The sequence below is a fragment of the Chelon labrosus genome (assembly GCF_963514085.1).
Source record: "Chelon labrosus genome assembly, chromosome: 18".
NCBI classification, from domain to species: domain Eukaryota; kingdom Metazoa; phylum Chordata; class Actinopteri; order Mugiliformes; family Mugilidae; genus Chelon; species Chelon labrosus.
The window spans coordinates 22,305,936-22,328,873 of NC_140351.1; the positions used below are offsets into that span (position 1 = coordinate 22,305,936).

Below are 22,938 nucleotides of genomic sequence, written 5' to 3' on the forward strand. Positions count from 1 at the left end.
AACGTTTAACTCCTTAGCTTACTGCTCATCTCCTAGCAATATCCTCACATTTTACATAACTTTTAAGACACAAAATCCAATTTATAAGTGACAGTATAAACTATATGAAAACACACCACACATACTAATGAACTGATCTATACAAAGTGAACTTGTTTACTTTCTCCAAACTGACAATTAGCTTTATGTGCTTCTTCTTCACTGTAAAACATTCCAGCTCCATTTAGTCATGAGAATGTATGTCTTGACTTTAATTTAAATAGTCATGACAGGTTTTTGATACTGAACTCAATTTAATAAGTTTTCTAAAGTTAAACTTAAAGTCTGTCTCTCCTCTTGTTCTTTGTCTATTTGCTACCTGTGTTCCTAGCTGTTCTGAATCTTGCTGTTCCACTTGGTTGTGTACTGTCTGCCCTCATGTTCTTGCAGCCTCTTCTTGGTGTTTCCTTGTTTCATGTATATTTCATAAAAGTTTCTGGTTGCTTTATTTCTGATGGATTATATTTGTTCAGATTATCCTGGCTCATCTCTGCAGAGCCCTTTCAGCTCTGCTGTCACTCAACTATGTTTTCTGATGAAGCTCATTCTGTTGTAATAGATTTGCAAGAAAAGGACCCAGATGCACAAGACACACAAAGACAAAACTAAAAGAATGACATACGTCAGTTTAATAAAATTTGCTCCAATTACACAAAAAACTGCAGCTATGCAGAGGTGCTGATTGGGAAATAGGAACAAGTGGAACAGGTATGTGTTCATTCAGGTGGAAAGTTCAGGCTTGACTGAATAGATACAACAGGGCAGAGATATGAAGTGAACTAAACAGAAACCATGAACCTGATTGTAAATGATATTTTCTTTAGCGTCAACAGATACCATAGAAAAATAAAAAAACGATTCAACATTCCTCTGAATTCATAAAACCTTTGAAATACACTGAAGCTTCATTTAATCATCTTTACAATTTTCAGCATGTTTAAACTGCCTCAACTCAAACGACTCAAACAGATCAAGAAACCGAACGAGAGGGACCATCCAGTCCTGTGTTTTAATGGAAAGATGCATCTTACAGTGCAGTTTCCAGATTCTGAAGTAGTCATTTCACTTCAGACCAGAAAAACTCTGCGTCCATTTGTTCTATAACAATACTTCTGCTTTACCAGCACCACACGTGGAAACAAAGACTCATATATCAACCTGAAAGTGGACGGTATGAGAAACACAGAGTAATACAGAAAACACTTTGGAATATGAAAAAAAAAAGAAACTTGTTTGTGTTTCCATTAATTTTCTGATGGTAGTGTACATGCTGATTTTGACAGAAAGAGATGTTCAGTTTGTGTATATATTGAAGAGAGAAATAAAATTAGCCACTGCCAGTTAAACATAGTCAAAATTAAGCTAAATATTTACTGAACAAATAAGTGAGTAAAATCTCCATTCCACATTGTTTAATTTCTCTTAGCCTGCCATGTTGACGAATAACACTTCCTGTACTACACTGTACGTTACTGGTTCATCAACAACAGACTTTACCTGATGTTTCAGAAACTGAGGTTTCCTGTGTTTTCACGGAAAGGTGCATCTTACAGTGCAGCTTCACGCTTCACGCACAAAACATAATATACTGTTTTTATGCAATGACTGGGTGTGCAAGACTGTGTGTGACTTATGCTGCTGTTGTTGTTTTTATTTTATTTATTCTTTTTTATTATATCTAATGATGCACTGATAGGAGAACACTTTTAATTTCGTTGTACTTGTGACAATGACAATAAAGACCTATTGTATATTCTATAAGGTTGAGTCAATTCTCAACGTACTCTTTACTGAACTCACTTTTCTTGACTAGACTTTTTGAAAAAGTTTTAAAGTAATATTTATCTTGGTTACTGGCATTACTTGTGTGCTCATTTTAGCTTAAATAAAGACTGTGCGTGAGAGCATTGACCGAAAACAGGTCCTTTTGTCGGACCGACCAGCAGTCTACCTGAACACTGAGTTTTCAAGGTGTCCTATAGCCATACCTTCAAAGACTCACCTGGAAAACCACAATCATAGCACATATAAATGTACAAAGACACACACACACACAACTATCAGCCTTCACTTTTTAAAACAGTAATCCAGTAATTAGAGCACATGTTCAAATGCTTCTATTCAAGCATCCGGCATATACACATTCACTGGAACTGGACAGAAGCCCCAATATAGTCATTAAAAAAAATATAAAGAAAATAACTCCAAAAAGCTCTCGACTACAAAACGTTTTAAATTCCAATGTTCCAAAGCAAACAATCAGATATGAAACTGAACACTGGCTGCAACACGGACTATGTTTGTTTCAGCTCATGTTTTTGATTGGCCTGCTCACTTGGTGCTCAACACGCTCTTATTTTATCTGCAGTAACAGTCTCTGTGCACACAAGCTGCTGCTGCTGCTTCAGCCTCTCTGTATCATCAGGACACAGCTCATCTTCTCTCAGCAAAAACATTGTCCTGTTCCCTGTCATCTGACTCCCATCTGGAGAGAGAAGAAAGAAAGAAGAGAGGATATAGATGAGCATTTCCAGAGACTCCCTTCCTCAGCTGTCAGTCAGTGATGCAGCACACACAAGATTTCACTCCAGTCCACAGTGGAAATAAACTGCAGAGAGTCTTGAACAATTCATTACTGCACAAATGTGATGTGATTTACTGCTGCTCCATTTAAATAAATTGTCTGTGTGTGTTTATGAACATCTCATCTGTTTCTGAAATATCAGCTGACTAATAAACATTGAGGTTGTCATTGAGGATATCACAAGGACAGAGATACAAATGTGATGACTCTGCTCATGGTTACTAAATGTAATGATGGTTCTGTGATGTGCAGGCTTCAGTCAGACTGATCTCAGAGCTGTGATCAGTTGTTCAGTGTTGACATGAAAGAACAAACAGTCTGAGATCAGATTTGATGGTAGGACAGTTTGATGAATGACCATCACTGTCTCTATATATCTTATAAGGCTGTCAGCTGGAATCCAGATTTATTTTCTGAATACATGATCACAAGAAGCTTCTGGCTGATCTGATTGGCTGACTCTCTCTCTCTCTCTGGTTCTGTCCAATCCTGAAGACTGTCTCTATTCTCTTCTCACGACTTTACTGATGAAAGCAGGTTTATAGAAAGGTGTACAGGAGGTACACTGGATCTTTGATTTGATACTAACTATGTTTAGTACAATACTGCTGAAAGCAGCATGGACTGACTGCAACCCTCTACTAACCTCAGAGTCTCCAGTCTACAGAGTGGACTCTCCACAAGATCAAACAGCTGCTTCACATCTGAATCCTGCAGATTGTTGTAACTGAGGTCCAGCTCTCTCAGATGAGAGGGGTTGGACTTCAGAGTTGAGACCAGAAACTCACAGCTGATCCCTGACAACCTGCAGTGATTCAATCTGAATGAAAAAAAAAAAAGATGTGAATAAAATCGTTAATAATTTAATTAGATGTGTTCAGGATTAGATGAAACTGAATTTAAGTGTTACTGACTTTAAGAACTAACAGTGGATATTTTATACAGTTTCTATTAGAAACACTCATCTTGAACTTGAAGGAAATTTAACACTTGTATAAAAGTTCAGTTTGTACATGATTTAGGTTGAGTTGGTAATTAAACATATCAGATCTACAATAGTAACAGACAGTCAGTGAATTGACCTCAAAGTCTCCAGTCTACAGAGTGGACTCTCCAGAAAACCACACAGCTGCTTCACTGATGGATCCTGCAGGTCGTTCAGACTCAAGTCCAGCTCTCTGAGATGGGAGGGGTTGGATTTCAGAGCTGAGACCAGAGAATCACAGCTGATCTCCGACAAACTGCAGCCCCATAGTCTGAATAAATAACAAAAGATATAAATACCAACATGTCTGTTAAAATGAGGAGCTGTCTTCATCCTTCTGTTACTGATGACCATCATTATGTTAGCCTTCTACAAACATTAAGTCTCTCTTACTCTAGCACAGAAATAAAGAAAACCTACAACAGCTCCAATCAGTGAACTGACCTCAGAGTCTCCAGTCTACAGTTTGGACTCCCCAGTCCAGCAAAGATCTTCACGTCATCTTGCAGGTCGTTTCCACTCAGGTCCAACTCTCTCAGATGGGAGGGGTTGGAGCTCAGAGCTGAGGTCACAACTGCACAGTGAGTCGCTGAGAGACGACATCCAGAAAGTCTGTGATTACAAAACATACAAAATCTGTTTGTATCTTGAATGGAAATTGTCTGCCTTTTACAGGCTGAATACATATGAAACAGAGTGATGTCATAACTGATGAACAAAAAAAGAGAGCATGTTGATGATAGTCCAGCAACAGGTTTCAAGATGTTTTACACTGTGTAAACCCATGTTCCTAAAATGTATTAATTAGTATTATTGCTGTATTACAGTAACTAAGGTACCATTAGTGGTACTGATGCTGAATTTTTACAGAGTATCTGACAATAACGAATCTTGAATCTAAGTATTAATTACAAGACACTGTACGCACAACATTGTGATGGACCTGAGCTCCCCAAAAAGTCTCTTTCTAGATTATTCTAGATTATTTAATACTGTGAATATTTTAAGAACTAGACTATTTATCTACACTGATTGATTATATTAATGATCACATCAGGACTCACCGAGCCTTTCTACAGTTGCTCAAAGCTGGGCACAGCCTCCGTCGGCCCTCCCATGATGTGTTGTACTCTTCCAGGTTCAACTCTTCCAGAACCTCCTCTGATATCTGCAGCATGTAGGCCAGAGCTGAGCAGTGGATCCCAGAGAGTTTCTTCTCTGATTTGTTCTCTGACTTTAGGAACTCTTGGATCTCGTGATGTGCTGAGAGGTCATTCATCTCCATCAGACAGTGAAAGTTGTTGATGATTCTGTCAGGACAGAACTTAGATGTGTCCATATCCTTCAGGTTGCTGATGGCTCTCTGGATAGTTTCTGGACTGTCTTCTGTCTGACCCAGAAGGCCTTCTAAGAGTCTTTGGTTGGACTCCAGAGAGAGGCCATGAAGGAAACGAACAAACAGGTCCAGGTGACCATTTCTACTCTGCAGGGATTTCTCCATGACTTTAAAGAGGAAGTCATCCAGAGTTTTAATGGGATGCTGCAAGTCTTTCCCCAGGAAGTCCTTCAGCACCTTTGTTTTCCCGTTGGTGTAACAGTGGAACATGTAGACTGCAGCCAGAAACTCCTGAACACTCAGATGAACAAAGCAGTAGACTGTTTTCTGGAAGATCACACTCTCTCTTTTGAGGATCTCTGTACAAACTCCTGAGTACACTGAGACCTCTGTCACATCAAGACCACAGCGTTCCAGGTCTTCTTGGTAGAACATGATGTTTCCTTTCTCCAGATGTTCAAACGCCAGCCTCCCCAGCTTCAGAAAAACTTCCCTGTCAGCCTTCATGAGTCCCTGTGGACTCATCTCATGTCCTTCACTGTACTTGCTCTTCTTCCTCTTTGTCTGAACAACCAGGAAGTGTGAATACATGTCAGTCAGGGTCTTGGGCAACTCTCCTCTCTGCTCTGTAGTCAACATGTGCTCCAGAACTGTAGCAGTGATCCAACAGAAGACTGGGATTCTACACAGGATGTGGAGGCTCCTGGAGGTCTTGATGTGGGAGATGATTCTGATGGACAGTTCATCACTGAACCTCCTCCTGAAGTACTCCTCCTTCTGGACGTCAGTGAAGCCTCGTACTTCTGTTACCCTGTCAACACATGTAGGAGGAATCTGATTGGCTGCTGCAGGTCTGGAAGTTATCCAGACCAGAGCTGAAGGAAGCAGTTTCCCCTTGATGAGGTTTGTCAGCAGAACGTTGACTGATGCCTTCTGTGTGACATCAGACACAACCTCACTGTTGTTGAAGTCCAATGAAAGTCTGCTTTCATCCAAGCCGTCAAAGATGAACAGAAGTTTACAGACAACCAGCTTCTCTGCTGTGACTTTCTGTAATGTTGGATGGAAAACATGGAGCAGCCTGAGAAGACTGTACTGCTCATCTTTGATCAAATTCAGCTCCCTGAATGAAAGCACAGTCACCATATTGACATCTTGGTTTTCCAAACCCTCTGCCCAGTCCAGAGTAAACTTCTGCACTGAGACGGTTTTTCCAACACCAGCAACGCCATTGGTCAGAACCACTCTGATGTGTCTCTGTTGGTCAGATAAGGCTTTAAAGATGTCATGGCACTTGATTGGAGTGTCATGGAGGGACTTCATCTTGGAAGCTGTATCAAGCTGATTCACCTCATGTTGGGAATTTACCTCTTCACTCTGTCCCTCTGTGATGTAGAGCTCAGTGTAGATCCTGTTGAGGAGGGTTCCACTTCCTGTTACATCAGTTCCTTCAGTCACACGTTCACAGCTCCTCCTAAGACTGATCTTATGTTCATCTAAAACCTCCTGTAGACCAACATCTGTGGGGAAAAAAGAAAAATGTAAAATTTGTACAATAAACTTGGCAATGACATCGCTAATGTACAGTCTTACTTGTTCTGGATCTTTCTAGACAATGGGGACAGGAGGAGTCTCCTGATGAAGCAGACTGGTCCCAGTATGAGGTGATGCACTGTCTGCAGAACCAGAGTCCACAGCTGGTAGATACTGGATCCTTCAGGACATCCTGACACAAAGCACAGCAGGACAGCTGCTCCTCCACAGAAACACGACTCCTCTTCCTCTCACTGTCAACACATTTATTTATCACTAAAAGCATGACAAATTCTGTGATAAAAGTAAAAATGGTAAATGGCTTGTATTTATATATACAATATAAAGTAGTTTTCTACCTATTGGTACTCAAAGTGCTTTACATTCACAATGTCACCCGCAGGCCTGTCACGATAACAGATTTTGCTGGACGATATTACAATTTATTGCAGATTGTTGATATTATTGTCAACATTATTTTGAGACCATTCTTTTCACTAATGCAATGATAATATGGCATATTAACGTAAGTACACCCTTTCAAAAGCAATAAACTACTTCTCAAGAGTATTTACCATTGTAATTGGAATGTCAATTTACTTTGACGACCAAACGCCTCAGTGAGTGTTGACTGTCGGGGCGAAGGCTCCTCTGCATCTCGAGCCGCAGTTTTTATTCCCAGCTGGGAAAACTGGACTGGATGGTTATGTTTCAGGTGCGCGCACAAGTTGGTTGTATTGGCTTTTTTCATTGCCACTACTTTCAAACAAACAACATACTGGCTCACCAGTGTTAATGTCCTTGCTCACCTTGTTCATTCTGTTTGAATCTGAAATGTTCCCACACTGGGGCTGTGGGATTCTTCTTTGAAAAATCATCCCTTTTATTCCTACAAATTTCTACTCTATTTCTCGCGAGGCTTACTTGCTGCACTCTGTGTGTATGCTAACGGCCCCGACTCCCCTCACTGAGACAACTGACAACAAAGAGACTGGATGACTGACAGGAGGGTTCACTCCATTCATTCCCCTATGGAACCAATGTGCCCAGGTGCTGAGACCGATGCACAGAGTTAATCCTCTTGTCATCCAGCCTGTTTGGTAGAGAGAGACGAGGAAAAGAAACACGCATGCACATGGCAATATATCGAGGCCGGCAAAATTATCAAGTTTGTTGTCATTTATTGTGCGATTAATTGATTTATTGGCTATTGTGACAGGCCTATGTCACCCACTCGTTAACTGAAACACACACACACATTCACAGACTAGTGCCAACCACAGGGTTCAGTGTTTTGCTCAAGGACACTTTGACATCTGGTCTCTAAGATAAGGTAACCAAACCGTGAATCCTCTAGTTTGTGGACAGCCTGCTCCACTTACTAAACCACAGCCACTCCAAGTTATTTAAGTACTTCTAAATACACAAACTACAGCTTGGGCAAGAGATGGTGTACATGGTTAGAGGTCACCTGTCTATCACAGGGCAAACACAGAGACACATGACCATTCAAACATGCATACCAAAGGCAAATTTTAAATCACCAATTAACATAACATGCATGTCTTTGGAATGTGGTGACTGACAGCACTTAGTATATTTATATGTTTCAAAAAAATAAAAATAAAATTGATTTAGTTTAGAAAATACAATTTAGTAAAATGAATCAGCCAGGGGACAGAAAATAAAGTAGCAGTTCACTTACTTTGTGTCTGGGGGTGCAGGTTCATCGCTGAAGACTGGAGGTTGAAACCTGGACCCATCACTCTTCATGGACAGACAGCTGGATACTGGAGACTCTCCTCTCTGAGGTCTGTGGTACTGATCTCTGAAAAAAGTTTAGTTTTTAATTCACATCAGTCAGTTTTTTTCTGTAATAAAAGTAATTTAATTAGCCGTAAACACCACAGTTACAAAAGAACACAGTTGAAACACAAAAGACAAATAAAAGAAAAAGATTACATTTATATGAATATACTGAACATAATGAGATTATTATTATTATTATTGTTATTATTATTTTAATTTAACCTTTATTTAACAGGAAGATCCCAATGAGATTAAGAATCTCTTTTTTCAAGGGAGTCCTTGCCAAGATAGGCAGCAGGAAAAAAATACCACAATTGAAACACAAACAAAAGACAAATAAAAGAAAAAAGATTACATTTAAGTGGAGATTATAAAAACAAAGGAATATTGTGGAGTCAGCTTCAAGTACTCACTTTGGATTTAAAAGTGCTCACTGAAATGAAAACAACAGGACAGCCCTTTACTTACTAAAAGGAAAAAGAGGGGGGAAAGGAGTGAGAGTAAACACAAAAGGTGAATTAACAAATGAGTGACACATGTGAGCAGGGGGAAAGGAAGTTACTGACACAAACAGCAAGGAGGAGAACAGAGAAGAGTAAGAGTGAGAGGAACAAAGAAAAGAAATTCATTTAAATCTGCCTGCTATTAGAAGAGTGAAATAAATATTGTAAAAAGAAAAAAAAACAGCAGTGGGAAAAAGGGAACCAGTTGGATTCACTGGAAGACTCATGGGCTGAGGAGTGGTGAGGATCCCCAGAGTCTGTAGGAGGAAAAAAGTTGCTTGTTTGAAGTAGCATAAATGTGCTTTACGTATTAAACCTTTTTTTTTTTTTTTTGTCATGGTGTATGGCCTACCTTCTCCTTACTCCTTAATTTGCAGCTGAATTCTCTCAGTTTTTATGTGATTTAGTGCTTAGAACAGATAAAGTCATTATAGTAGGTGACTTTAACATCCATGCTGATGTTGTCAGTGACATTTACATCATTATTGGATTCAATTCGCTTCTCTCAGAATGTAAACGCATCAACTCACTGTTTTAATCACACCTTAGATCTTGTACTAACATACTAACAAGGAGGCTAGTTCCCTGGTATAAGTAACAGTTGCGCTTTTCAAAGCAGGCAGTCCGAAAGCTAGAAAGAATTTGGCATTCTAATGCTAATGCTAATTCTGAAGAAGCTCACATAGCCTGGAAAGATAGTTTAACAACTTATAAAAAAGCTCTCTGTAATATTAGAACAGCACATTATTCATCATTAATAGAAGAAAACAAGTACAACCCAAGATTTCTTTTCAGCACTATAGCCAGGCTGACAAAGAGCCACAGCTCTTTTGAACCACCTATTCCTTTAGCAGCATCTCAGTAGTAATGACTTCATGAGCTTCTGTACAAATAAAATTGTAGGCATTAGAGAAAAAAAAATCAAGGCATCCTTTCGACAGCTGTAAAAGATGTAAGTACAGTGCCATTAGAAACTTCTGTATGACCTAATCAATATCTGGAATCCTTCTCTCCTGTAGATCTTTCTGAACTCTCTTCAGCAATTACAGCATCTTTCCATTAATTAACACCTCCATATTAAACCGGATACATTTATCTTTATTAACAGGATATGTGCCTCATTCTTTTAAGATTGCTGTAATTAAACCCTTAAGAAACCCACGCTAGACCCTGATGTTTTAGCCAACTATAGACCAATTTCCAACCTTCCTTTTATTTCTAAAATTCTAGAAAAAGAGTTTCAGTCAGGTTTTAGAGTTCATCATAGTACAGATACGGCTCTGGTTAAAGTTACCAATGATCTCCTCATGGCTTCAGACAGTGGACTTGTCTCTATACTTGTTCTGCTAGATCTTTTATTTTTTTTATTTTTTTTTTGCGGCGCCGGTTGAAGCTGGCAGCTGCTTGCAACAGCTCTTACTAGATCTCTCTTTTTTCCGACTTTAATTCACTTTTTGCTTCCCTTTTTGTGGAGATTACTTTTGTATATACTTTTTCAGACAGCGTTGCACTTTTTTTTAGTTTTGTTTTTATTGGGAGTCTCGCCATAGCCAAATATTTTTAACAACATCCAGACCGGCCGGCGTTACCATGCAGGAAGCGGCCAGCGTGCCCATTGGTTACAGGAGGGAGCAGCTGATCGCCTTGCGTGGCGCTGTGGTGTTCCCTCGGGACGGACATGGGATCCCCCCGGAGATGCTTCGTGGGACCCGCCGTAGATGCCGAGCAGGAAAATAACATCGACAAAAATAGAGACGCTTCACTTCTCAGCGCTGTTCTCCCCTCCGTAACCATGGGCAACGTGAGTTCGCTGCCATATAAGACGTTCGAACTGGCCGCACTCTGCAGGCTCTGTGGTGGCGTCGGCCATCCTGTGTTGGGTGGTCTGCTGGAGCAGTGGCATCGCAGAGAGGGAAAGGAAGAAGCTGGATAAGATCATCAGGAAGTCCAGCTCTGTCCTGGGCTGCCCCTTGGACTCAGTGGGGGAGGTGGGTGATGGGAGAGTTCTGGCTGAACTGTCCTCCATGCTGGACGATGGGTCCAGGACTGAGGAGCAGCTTCAGTGGCAGACTGCTTCACCCTCGATGTGTGAAGGAAAGATCAGAGGGTCTTTCCTTCCTGCTGCTGTTAGGCTCCATGGCGAGCACTCCTAATATGTGCGATATTGTTACACCTTATGGTGTATTAACACCAGTCTGTGCAATATGTCTATTATCTGTTCTATCTCTGTCATTTCTGTATGCTGTTGCAAACTGCAATTTCCCCACTGTGGGACAATTAAAGGTTTTCTTATTCTTATTCTTATTCTTATTTGACACTATTGATCACAATATTTTACTACAGAGGCTTGAAAGGGAGATCACAATTAAAGGAACTGCATTAGACTGGTTTGAATCCTATCTGTCTGACAGATTCCAGTTTGTCCATGTCAACAATGATTCTTCTACTTATACAAAAGTAAGTTATGGAGTTCCTCAGAGTTCTGTGCTAGGACCAATACTCTTCACATTATAGGTGTTTTCCTTAGGCAAGATTATTAGAAAACATGGCATAAACTTTCATTGCTATGCAGTTGATGCCCAGCTATATTTATTCATGAAACCAGATGAAACAAATCAGCTGGTTAAACTCCAAGCATGCCTTAAAGACATAAACCCTGCAAACATTTCATCAACCTGGGGGTTGACGGTAGGTCTAAGGGGCGACCTCCACCGTGAAACGAGTTTAAAATAGGTCTAGGATGCACCTCGACCAAAAACCAACTAGATGAAAAAATGAAATGCATACAACCAATCGGGTGAGAGCCCTTCTAGCCAATCAGAGGCGACAAGGGCGGGACCCTCTACTTCAAACCTGGCAGCAGAACACGACTGCAGAGCAGGGACGATTCTAGACCTAGAGCTTTGCTGGGGCACAGGCCCCCAACTCCCAATACATTAAAAAAAAAAATAAAAATAAAAAATTAAATGTGTGCGCAATATGAAATAAATGGCTAGCCTACGGGTACAAGCTTCAAAATCATTATTGTCACTGTCATACTGTAGGCCAGGGATTCCCAAAGTGTGGTGCGCGCACCCCTGGGGGTGCGTGAACTGCCTCTAGGGGGTGCGCGAGATGAAAAATGCAATGGCGGAGAAGAAGTTATCTTCTTCTACGCACCGTATATGCGCAACTAACAGAGCCAGCTGCGCTGCACTTGAAAATCGTCAGATGGATCCTCATTTTTATATCTGTTCCTGAGCCTATGCTCTTTGTTATTTATGTTGTGGGTCTTGTGTAACTTTATTACAATTTAGTTAAAATTACTGGCGTTCTAATTTTATTTCCAAAACCGCTGTGTTATGATGACGTCGTTGTGTTAGCTCCACGGTCATTTACAGTTGCTGCAATTTTTGTTCAATTCGGCTGAAAATATTAGCCATATTTCCCCCAACTTATCTGCTTTCTGCCTCTGAGCCTGTCCTCATTCTCTTTGCTCTTAAAAGTGGAAGCTTGTGCGTAACTTTGTTTCATTATATTGTTATAAGAGTAGCGTGGCTCCTTTTAAGGGGGTAGTACAGTGTGCATGTGCGACCGTAACGTGTGTGTGGGTGGTAGAGCGAGAGTAGAGCGAGTGCGCCGGTGAATGGAAGTAACAGCGAGACGGGTGCGTCAGCGCGGTTGGGATATAGAAGGGGGTGCGCGGCCAAAAAAGTTTGGGAACCGCTGCTGTAGGCTATATTAAACCACTGGTAAAGATACAAGGATAGTGACAGGCTCGAGTCATGACTAAAGCAGGCACGGAGATGCGCTCATGAATGCCGTTTCCAGCGAGAGCAGCGCTAGAATTTTACTGGGGCACTGGAGACTTTTACTAAGGCACGTGCCCCAGTGAATAAGGTCTAGTAACGCCCCTGCTGCAGAGAAGGGGTACTTGGGCGGAGTGAGGGTCGGAAGATGGCGGCATCTGGAGGAAGGGAGCGTAGACGTTTGCCTGTTGATCGTGAGCTTCAGGCGGTTGGCAACAACTGGACTGTGAATGGTCAGGGGTCGGAAAGTGACGGACCAGGAAGTGAGGATGGGGAGATGGATGTTGGACAAGGGAGTTTGGAAAAGTGGAAGGTAGTAGTTAAAAAAAAACGGGAAACTAAAGATAGAGACGATTCAGATAATGGTGACACTGATAAGGAAATAAAAACGATGAAAAGGAGTGAAGATGAGTTCAAAGTATTTATCAAACTGTTGCAAGAGGGAAAAACTTTTGACGAGTGGAGTCCAATCCAACTAACTAAAACTCTACATAAAGAAATTGGGGAGGTAAGATGCGCTAAAAAATTGAGGAATGGTTCTTTACTGGTAATATGTAAAAATGAGGAACAACAACAGAAAGCAATAAAGATAGATAAACTAAATGGACAGCGAGTGAAGTGTTCAATGGCGTATGGCAAAAAGGTTGTTAGAGGTGTAATCTCAGGGATTCCTCTAAGTGAGTCAGTGGATTCAGTGAAAGAAGGAATAAACAATGTTAAAGGGATAGTTCACCCTAGAATGATATTTCGCTCATTATCTACTCACCCTCATGTTGACTAAGGGCTAGAAGAAGTTTCAGAGTCCTCCGTCCCTTCTCTGAGTTACAGGGGGTCTTGGTGTAGCAGTGCATTTCAATGCAACGGTTGTAAAGGGACACCAGAGCTCTTCGTAAAAAAACACACACAAAAAAACATCCAAATACCTCCATGATGCTCGTATGTAATGTCCGTCTTGTGCTGAAGCCCCAAATTGCGTAATTGTCCCGAAAAAAATTAAATAAGTCCACATTCCAAGCATGTTTGTAGCATTAGCTCCGAGTGTTGTTGTCCCGGCTCTTCCGCTGCCAGCGCGCATGCGCAAGGTTCGCACTGAGACTCGCTTCCTTGTTTACCCCGGCGAATTGAGCCAGCCGGCGAAGGACCAGAACCGCCGTGCAACGAGAGAAGAAGAAGAAGAAGAAGAAGAAGAAGAAGAAGAAGAAGAAGAAGAAGAAGAAGAAGGTGAAGGTTTATAAACCGTCTTTGGAAGAAGAAGAAAAAGAAGAAGGAGAGGAAAAAGAAGGAGGAGGAGAAGAGTAGCCTGCCTTATACCGGCATTTCTTTTTTGCCATCCAAAATGGTTCTCGTCTGTTCCTACCCTGGATGCTTCAACCAAGAAAAGCTTCTGAAGTGGAGAACCGGGAATACATCTTACATCCCGGTGCAAGGCAGGCTATTACGGGCTGCTTCTAGTCCTTCGCCGGCTGGCTCAATTCGCCGGGGTAAACAAGGAAGCGAGTCTCAGTGCGAACCTTGCGCATGCGCGCTGGCAGCGGAAGAGCCGGGACAACAACACTCGGAGCTAATGCTACAAACATGCTTGGAATGTGGACTTATTTAATTTTTTTCGGGACAATTACGCAATTTGGGGCTTCAGCACAAGACGGACATTACATACGAGCATCATGGAGGTATTTGGATGTTTTTTTGTGTGTGTTTTTTTACGAAGAGCTCTGGTGTCCCTTTACAACCGTTGCATTGAAATGCACTGCTACACCAAGACCCCCTGTAACTCAGAGAAGGGACGGAGGACTCTGAAACTTCTTCCAGCCCTTAGTCAACATGAGGGTGAGTAGATAATGAGCGAAATATCATTCTAGGGTGAACTATCCCTTTAAAGTAAGGGAAGCAAAACGACTTAAAACCAGAAGGAATGGAAATATATGTGATAGTCTATCAATAATGTTAACTTTTGAGGAAGATAAACTCCCAGATAAAGTGTTTATTGGTTACATGAGTTATGATGTCAAGGTTTACATTCCTCCACCACTGCGGTGTTTTAAATGTCAAAGATATGGGCATGTGGCGGCAATATGCAAGGGTAAACAAAGATGTAGCAAATGTAGTGGTGAACATGAATATGGAAAGTGTGAAGAGGGGGTAAAACTAAAATGTTGTAATTGTGGAGGAGAACATAGCGCAGCATATGGTGGATGTGAGGCTAACAAAAGAATGCAGGAGGTACAGCGAATTAAAGTGGTCCAAGGTGTTTCCTTTGCAGAGGCAACTAAGAAAGTCCCAAGACCTGTACCGATAGAAACAATAAGCTTAAAGGATGGAACTAAAGGTGCAAGGGAATGTGCAAAATGTGATAAATTAAAAGAAGATACATTGATTGTGAGTAAAGGTGATTTTGTGCTCTTTATGGCTGACATAATCAATTGTTCAGCACAGACCAGTAGTAGAACTGAAAGAATTAAAATAATCGTTAAGTCAGCTGAAAAATATCTGGATGCAAAGGGAATGCCTTGGGAAAGAGTAAGAGACATTCTTAATGATGAAGCACAACAATCACAGACATGGGGTGGGGCTGCATAATGGTTTTAATTATACTTCAGTGGAATGCTAGGAGTTTAATTGCAAATGGTCAAGAATTCAAGAAATATGTTGAAAGTTTAAAAGAAAAACCTAATATTATTTGTATACAAGAAACCTGGCTAGTGCCTAGGTTGAATTTTGTAATAAAGGGGTATAACTCTATAAGAAGGGATAGGGAAATAGGTAAAGGAGGAGGAGTTGTAATTTTTATACAAAGGGGACTTCAGTATAGAGAAATAAAGAAGGGGAATGACTTGGAATACATTGCCACAGAAGTATGGTCAAGTGAAGATAAGGTGACAATTATAAATTTTTATAACCCGTGTAGACAAGTGGAGATAAGGCAACTGGAGGATATTTGGAAGGATTTGACAGGGAGAATTATCTGGTGTGGGGATTTTAATGCACATAGTACATTATGGGGAGAGAGGGATGATGTGAATGGAAATGTAGTGGAAGAATTTATGGAAGAAAAAGAGTTAGTGTGTATAAATGATGGGTCTGGTACCAGAATAGATGTGGCAAGGGGTACAGAGTCAGCAATAGATCTAACTATTGTCACAAAAACCATTGCAGATAAATGTGATTGGAAGGTACTGAGGGAAAGCACAGTAGGGAGTGATCATTATCCTATTAGAGTTCAGATAGGAGTGGAGTTAAGAAATGAATATGAAGTAAGAGAAGAGAGATGGATTTTAGGAAAAGCAGATTGGGATAAGTATAGAGAAGTTAGTGATGAACTGATACTGTCTATTGATAAAAATCAGGATATTGAGAAATTGTGTAATGAAATTAGCAGTGGAATAGTTGTTGCAGCAGGAGTATCAATTCCTAAAACTAAGCCTAAGACATTAAATAAAATAGTACCATGGTGGACTAAAGAATGTAAAGAAGCAATTAAAGAGAGAAACAGAGTGTTTAAAGAGTTAAAAAGAACACATAATTTTAAGAATTTAGTTCAATATAAAAGATCTCAGGCAATTGTTAGGAAAACAATAAGACAAGCTAAAAAAGATCATTGGAAAAAGTTCTGTGATTCTATTGGTCGAACTACTCCAGTAGAGAGAGTTTGGAACATGATTAAAAAAATGAAAGGGAATGGAAGGGAATATGGATACCCAATGCTGGTTGAGGGACAAAGAAATATCACCAATAATAAGGAAAAAGCAGAGGTAATGGCAAAAACATTAGTCAAAGTACACAGCACAGCGAACTTAAATCATGAAGAGAAGAGAGGAAGAGAAGTAACAATTGAAAAATATCAGAATGTGTTTAACAATGAGGATAGCGAAGAAGGGGTATTGGATGTTTTATTTACAAAATCTGAACTCAATAAGGCATTGAGTAAATTAGGCAAGTCATCTCCAGGGGGAGATAAAATATGCTACTCCATGTTGGAGAACTTAAGTGATAAGGGGAAGGATGTTTTGGTAAGTCTATATAATAAAGTATGGATAGGTAGTTGTATTCCTAGAGTATGGAAGGAGTCTATAATTATTCCTATTAAGAAACCTGGAAAAGATCCCCAAATGGCGAGTAATTATAGACCTATTGCATTAACGTCCCAAATGGGGAAAACTATGGAGAGGATGATCAATGATAGGCTTACGTATTGGGTTGAAACCAAAGGACTATTGCAGCATTATCAAAGTGGATTCAGGAAAGGTAGAGGCACCATGGATCCCATTGTATGTCTTGAAGATACAGTAAGGAAGGCTCAGGTGAATAGAGAGTCTGTAGTGGCAGTGTTTTTTGATATTGAGAAGGCATATGATATGTTGTGGAAAGAAGGTATATTGATAAAGCTAAAAATATTGGGAATAAAGGGAAGAATGTTCCAGTGGATAAAAGGGTTTTTATCTGATAGAACAATTCAAACTAAAATAAATGGAGAATTAAGTGAGAGATACAGTGTGGAAAATGGTGTCCCACAAGGAAGTATAATTAGTCCACTGTTATTTTCAATAATGATTGATGATGTTTTTAAAAATATACAGAATTCAGTTGGGGTGGCATTGTTTGCGGACGATGGAGCAATGTGGAAAAAGGGAAGAAACATAGACTTTGTGGTTAATAAGATGCAACAGGCAGTGAACAAAGTCCAAGAATGGGCCCTTCAATGGGGGTTTAGGATATCAATAGACAAAACAAAGACTTTATTCTTCTCTAGGAAGAAAATACATGTAAATGTAAAAATCAAATTATCTGGGGCAGATTTAGAGAGAGTAGAATTCTTCAAATATTTGGGAAATTGGTTTGATAAACGATTAACCTGGACAATGCATATCCAAAAAATTATTGACAAATGCAAGAAAGTGTTGAATGTGATGAGGTGTCTGCGTGGAGTTGAATGGGGAGCAAGTAGACCTGCTTTAAAAGCCATTTATACAGGGCTGATGAGATCAGTATTTGATTATGGGTGTGTAGTGTATGGGTCTGCTGCTAAAACATCACTTAAAAAATTAGATGTCATACAAAATCAAGGTTTGAAGCTATGCTGTGGGGCAATTAAGACAACGCCAGTGGCAGCAGTCCAGGTAGAGATGGGGGAGATGCCTCTCCATCTTAGAAGAGACCAGCTGTCTCCTGTGTACTGGGCAAATCTAAAGGGTCATAGTGAAAAACACATAAGTCAGTCAGTTTTATATCAATGTCAAGAAAGAGAGAATGACCTAATTAAAAGTTTTGGCTGGACCATAAGGCAAAAAGTAATAACTATGGGAATCAGTGCTCTGGAAATAAGTCCTGCAGTGCATATCCAGTCTCTCCTCCTTGGCTGCTGTCAGAGGTCCCAGTTGACTTGGGCTTATTAGAGGAAAAGAAGGATGTAGAAGTTGATCATTATAGGGTCCAGAGTTACATAGCTAGCAAATATAAAGAAGCAGTCTTTTTATATACCGATGCATCTAAGCAGACTGATAAAAGAATGGGAGTTGCGTATGTTATCCCTCAATTAGACATTGAATTTGCAAAAAGAATTAGTGATAATCTAGCTGTATATACAGCAGAAATGATAGCAATATGGATGGCCTTATTGTGGATAGAGAGCAATAGACCTAAGCAAGCTGTGATTGCATCAGACTCCAGCTCAGCTTTAATAAGCCTTAAACGTTGTCACTCTGAATCTAGACAAGATATAGTGTATGAAATAATCCAACTAGCTAACAATCTGCTTAAAGCTGGTAGTAGTACTGCATTTATATGGGTACCCGCTCATATAGGTGTAGGAGGTAATGAACTAGCAGATAAATGTGCGAAGAAAGCAGCAGGAAAGTCTGATATAGAGGTAGATATTAAATACAGCAAAGCTGAAGTCAAGAGCATAATTAAATCTAAAATAAATGGAAAATGGCAATTTTTATGGGATAATGAACAGTCTGGGAGACACCTGTATAGCATTCAAGGAAAGGTGGGGAGGAGCAGGAATGTGTGCAGAAGTAAGCAGGAAGAAGATGTGGTGTCTAGAATGAGGCTAGGACATACACGATTAAATAGAACATTATTTATAATGAAAAAACATGTTGATGGAATGTGTGAATATTGCAATAGTCAAGAGACCATAGAGCATGTAATTATGTATTGTCCTAAATACCATCAAGCCAGACAAAGATTGATTTCGCAACTTAGTGAAAACCAGATGACATTAAATTTACATGATATACTGCAGAGAGAATCTGGTGGAATTTGTTTTCATTTTTTGTTTTCTTTTTTGAAGGTAACTGGGTTATTAAAAAGAATTTAAGAAAGTGTAGGTTGACCTTTTGAACCACACTCCAGTCCAGATGGTGGCGGTAATGCACCAAAAAGCTGGTTGCCAACCGCCATATAAAAAAGAAGAAGAAGAAGAAGAAGAAGACTGCAGCGAAGCCAGCACGGCACGTAGGCTACCGTTTTTTCGGTAAGTTCGTTGACATAAAACATTAGAGACGGTTTATATTTGTTTATATCATAGACTGTAGGTTCATATGCAACTTTCTTTGTTTTAAAAAGTGGCATTGACCGACGTGCGTTATGTGTTTAACTGTCGAGTGGATTTCAAGCTAGCTGCTCACTCGGCTAACATGAAACAGGGCTCTGCAGTGTGCTTTCTATCTAATATTCTGATATTTTTGAAGTTTAGAAGTCCAGACATAAATCAGTGAAGCACTTATACAGACCAGCTTACATGGAGGTGTCCAGAAAATGCATTTTTTCCCCAAGAATTTGAAAATGTTAATTTATCTTCATAAAAAAACAATGGTAGCCTAATCTATTGATTAGCTGTTAAAATGTTAACATTCAGTGGATTGTGAATATAAAAATTTGACTCCCAATGCAATGCCTAATTGTCTGCTTTGTTAATCAACAATGCTTCTTCTATTTAAAATCATGTAATGTTTTTATTTTATCATTGTCTGGGACTTTTTGGCCTATGTAAATATAACCAAAAAGCAATTTATGTCTGTTTCATGACTTAACATTCATGTGATGTATGTAGTATGTACGTAGGTGAATTAGATGGTGAAACGGTGTATAATTTCCCAAGATGTGTTTAAGAATTGTTAAGTAATATACTTCACATGACAGAGTGAGGATCTCCACTCCAGGTGAAGAAGCCATTGATAGGAGGGAGAGGGGGCCAGAGGAGATCGTGATCGCCTACAAAGTGTTTTTCAACTGTGTTGGTGTTTTTATGTTTATTGCACATACAGCTAAAAATAAAGATACCACTGCTGCGATTAAATTGGGATTATTCCACCAATGTTGATTTCTAAACTCCTCCTAAGTTTGAAAAGTAGTGTTGTGTTCTAAAATGAATATGAACCTGTTTTCTTTGCATTATACAACGTCTGAAAACACCAGAATTGTTTTGTCATTTTGACCTGTTGCCATTTTCTGCAAATACATGTTCTAAATGACAATATTTTTATTTCCAGTTTGGGAGAAATATTGTCAGTAGGTTATAGAATGAAACAAAAGTGTTCATTTTACTCAAACACATAGCTATGAATAGTAAAACCAGAGGAACTGATCATTTTGAAGTGGTCTCTTAACTTTTTCCAGAGCTACATGTGTAAGAATCATGTTGGTCTCATTATTTTTTAGTTTTTCAAAAGTGTTCTGATTATGTTTGTGTAATAAAACTTTAAAGAAATTGCACTTTTGTGTTGTCAAGCTTATAATTTCCCCCCAAAGGTAGGTTCTGTTAATACATTGTAAATGTGTTAATTTATAGCAAAAAAATATTTTTAATATAATTTATTATTCATTAAATGTATCTTTTATCTATATGTAAACACTGTAATTGTTTTTACAGTTAATCAGTCAGTTTGAACAGATAACATTTCGACGTTGAACAAACGTTAAAACGACGTCGAGACCTAGACGCAGCCAGGGGTTTAAAAGTAATGCTGAAATGCAGGTTGAAAAGACGTCAGATCGCAACGTCAACATCTTCTCTACCTGCATTTGTCAACCTCTTTTTAACTCCACTGCAGAAACATCTAAAACTCGACACATACAGCTGTAAAAATATATATATCAGAATATTTACACTGGATCATTTTTAGAAGGTGAATAATGCGCGTTTAGAAGACATCTGTGTTACAACGTGACGTTTTGGAGACGTTTACGACAGTTAAAAAGACGTCGAGGTTGCAACGCGACGTCGTTTCAATTTGCATTTCAGCATTACTTTTAGACCTCCTGGCGACGTGTACGTTTAGACGTCGTTTCAACGTTTATTAGACGTCAAAATGTTTGCAGGGAAGGCTTGGGTGACCTGTAATTTGTTTACTCTTAAACTCAGGCAAAACAGAAATCATTGTATTTGGCCCATAACATCTCAGACATTCATTATCTCATCACCTGGTTTCTTTGGATGGCATTACCTTGGCCTCCAGTACTACTATGAAAAAACTTGGTGTTATATTCGATGAGGATATGTCCTTTAAATCGCGCATAAAGCAAGTAACCAGGACTGCCTTCTTTCACCTGTGTAATATTATCAAAATTAGGAACATCCTGTCTGTGATGCTGAAAAACTAGTTTGTGCATGTGTGTCTTTCAGGCTGGATTACTGTAATTCATTACTGTCTGGCTGTCCAGTTTTAGCTTCTCTTCATTGGCTCCCAGTAAAATCTTGAATAGAATTTAAAATCCTCCTCTTTACATACAAGGCCCTTAAAAGCCTACCTCCATCGTATGTTAAAGACCTCATTGTACCATATCATTCCAACAGATCACTTCTATCTCATAGTGCAGGCCTACTTGTGGTTCCTAAAATTGCAAAAAGTAGTACTGGAGGTAGAGCTTTCAGTCTCCTCTCCTGTGGAATCAGCTCCCAGTTTGGGTTCTGGAGATAGATGCCCTCTCTACTTTTAAGGTCAGGCTTAAGACTTTCCTTTTTGATCAAGCTTATGAGGGCTGGACTGAAGCATCCCTTAGTTATGATGCAATAGGCCTAGGCTGCTAGGAGATGATGCACTGAGCACATGTCCTCTTCTCTCTTCTCTCTTCTCTCTCACATCCTCCTCTTTCTTTTCTCTGGCACATTGTCCTCTAACTTCTTATCTACTGCTAGTCATGCAATTCTGTGCTGTTATAGCATCTTAACTGCTGTGCCCCTGTATCTGTATCTGTATCTGTATCTGTATCGTCAGATTCTACATGTACGCTTCAGTCAGATGTATTCCACCTGCTGTTGTATGCGTTCCACCTGCAGTTCTCTCTTTCTGTCTCTACCTGGCTGGCCTTAGGGAGATGGGTTCCTTCATATGAGCTGGGTTCTGCTCAAGGTTTCTTCCTGTTAAAAGGGAGTTTTTCCTTGCCACTGTCGCCTTCAGGCTTGCTCTGGGGTTTCAGGCTGGGTTTTGTAAAGTGTCTTGAGACGATTTGTATTGTTATTGACGCTATATAAATAAAATTGAATTGATTTGAATTGAAATGCCCTTTGATTTATAATTATGCTAATTTCTCCACAGATATCCTTGTTGTAGGTAGGATTAATAGCTAGGTGGCAAATTTTAATAGGTTACCAACACACCTAAATGTCTGTAACCGTTTCTAGCCCCTATGCTGGTCTCCAGTCATTCATATTCCATCCTGCAGAATGACTGGAAACTAACTGAATTCATTTCATTTATGTTTTGTACTAGTAATAGTCCTGTAGTCAAATTAATCAACTGCCAAGAACAGAAAATTTGGCTGAAATGATTCAAAATTAGTCACATAGATGAGTTAGTAGAAGTTCACTTACTTTGAGTCTGAGGGTCCAGGTTCATCACTGAAGACTGGAGGTTCAAACCTGGACCCGTCACTCTTCATGGACAGACAGCTGGATACTGGAGACTCTGCTCTGTCCATTTCTTCCTTCATCTTCTTGACTTCCATCAGTCTGAGAGGTAAACTAGGAACAGTGAGTTTACAGTCTCCAGTCAGCTGATTTCCTAACTGTCATGTAAACCACAAACCTGGCTACCTTGTAAGACCTTTTAAAGGTTTGTTTTTATTGGCTTGTTATATCTGTTGTAATGTTATCTACCAGAACTAAATAGCTAACATTATGATGAGCTGCATTCTCCCACAAAGAGTTAAACTGAACAACAGAACAGTACAGAGCGTTTCTCCAGTTTTCATTTGACAGCAGTCAGTGTGTGGCTGCTTCTTGTCCATCATTTGAACATTGTACCATTGCCATACATATTGTGTCTGTCTAAAGAGTCCAGGCTGCAAACAAACCAGTGATTGTCTTTGATATATGGACCCTTTGACTCTCTCCTCTTGGGAGCATGTCTGTGTTGCCT

General features: G+C 39.8%; 1 protein-coding gene and 1 long non-coding RNA gene across 2 annotated transcripts; one reads left to right on the top strand and one right to left on the bottom strand.

Annotated features, from left to right (window-relative positions):
• Positions 1 to 645: 645 nt before the first annotated feature.
• On the bottom strand, positions 646 to 13,485 carry LOC311503645 (NLR family CARD domain-containing protein 3-like). Its single transcript, XM_084566496.1, has 8 exons — positions 13,344 to 13,485; positions 8,183 to 8,305; positions 6,538 to 6,731; positions 4,673 to 6,464; positions 4,053 to 4,220; positions 3,706 to 3,879; positions 3,270 to 3,443; positions 646 to 2,524 (listed from the first exon to the last, which is right to left on the bottom strand). Exons 2-8 carry the CDS (start codon positions 8,248 to 8,250, stop codon positions 2,473 to 2,475), a joined length of 2,622 nt encoding a protein of 873 aa, XP_084422622.1. The 5' UTR covers positions 8,251 to 8,305; positions 13,344 to 13,485; the 3' UTR covers positions 646 to 2,472.
• Positions 13,486 to 14,291: 806 nt separating this feature from the next.
• On the top strand, positions 14,292 to 22,524 carry LOC311503649. The gene is made up of 3 exons (XR_014699596.1): positions 14,292 to 14,404; positions 18,870 to 19,052; positions 19,721 to 22,524. It is a non-coding gene; the product is annotated as an uncharacterized lncRNA (long non-coding RNA).
• The last annotated feature ends 414 nt before the right edge of the window (positions 22,525 to 22,938 follow it).

Excerpts from the sequence above, each read along its gene's own strand:
- LOC311503645 (XM_084566496.1), bottom strand. The coding sequence starts at position 8,250 with ATGAAGAGTGATGGGTCCAGGTTTCAACCTCCAGTCTTCAGCGATGAA. Across the intron at positions 6,465-6,537 it reads TCTAGAAAGATCCAGAACAA|ATGTTGGTCTACAGGAGGTT; the intron begins GTAAGACTGTAC and ends TTTTCCCCACAG. Across the intron at positions 3,444-3,705 it reads TGTAGACTGGAGACTTTGAG|ATTGAATCACTGCAGGTTGT; the intron begins GTCAATTCACTG and ends TTTTTCATTCAG.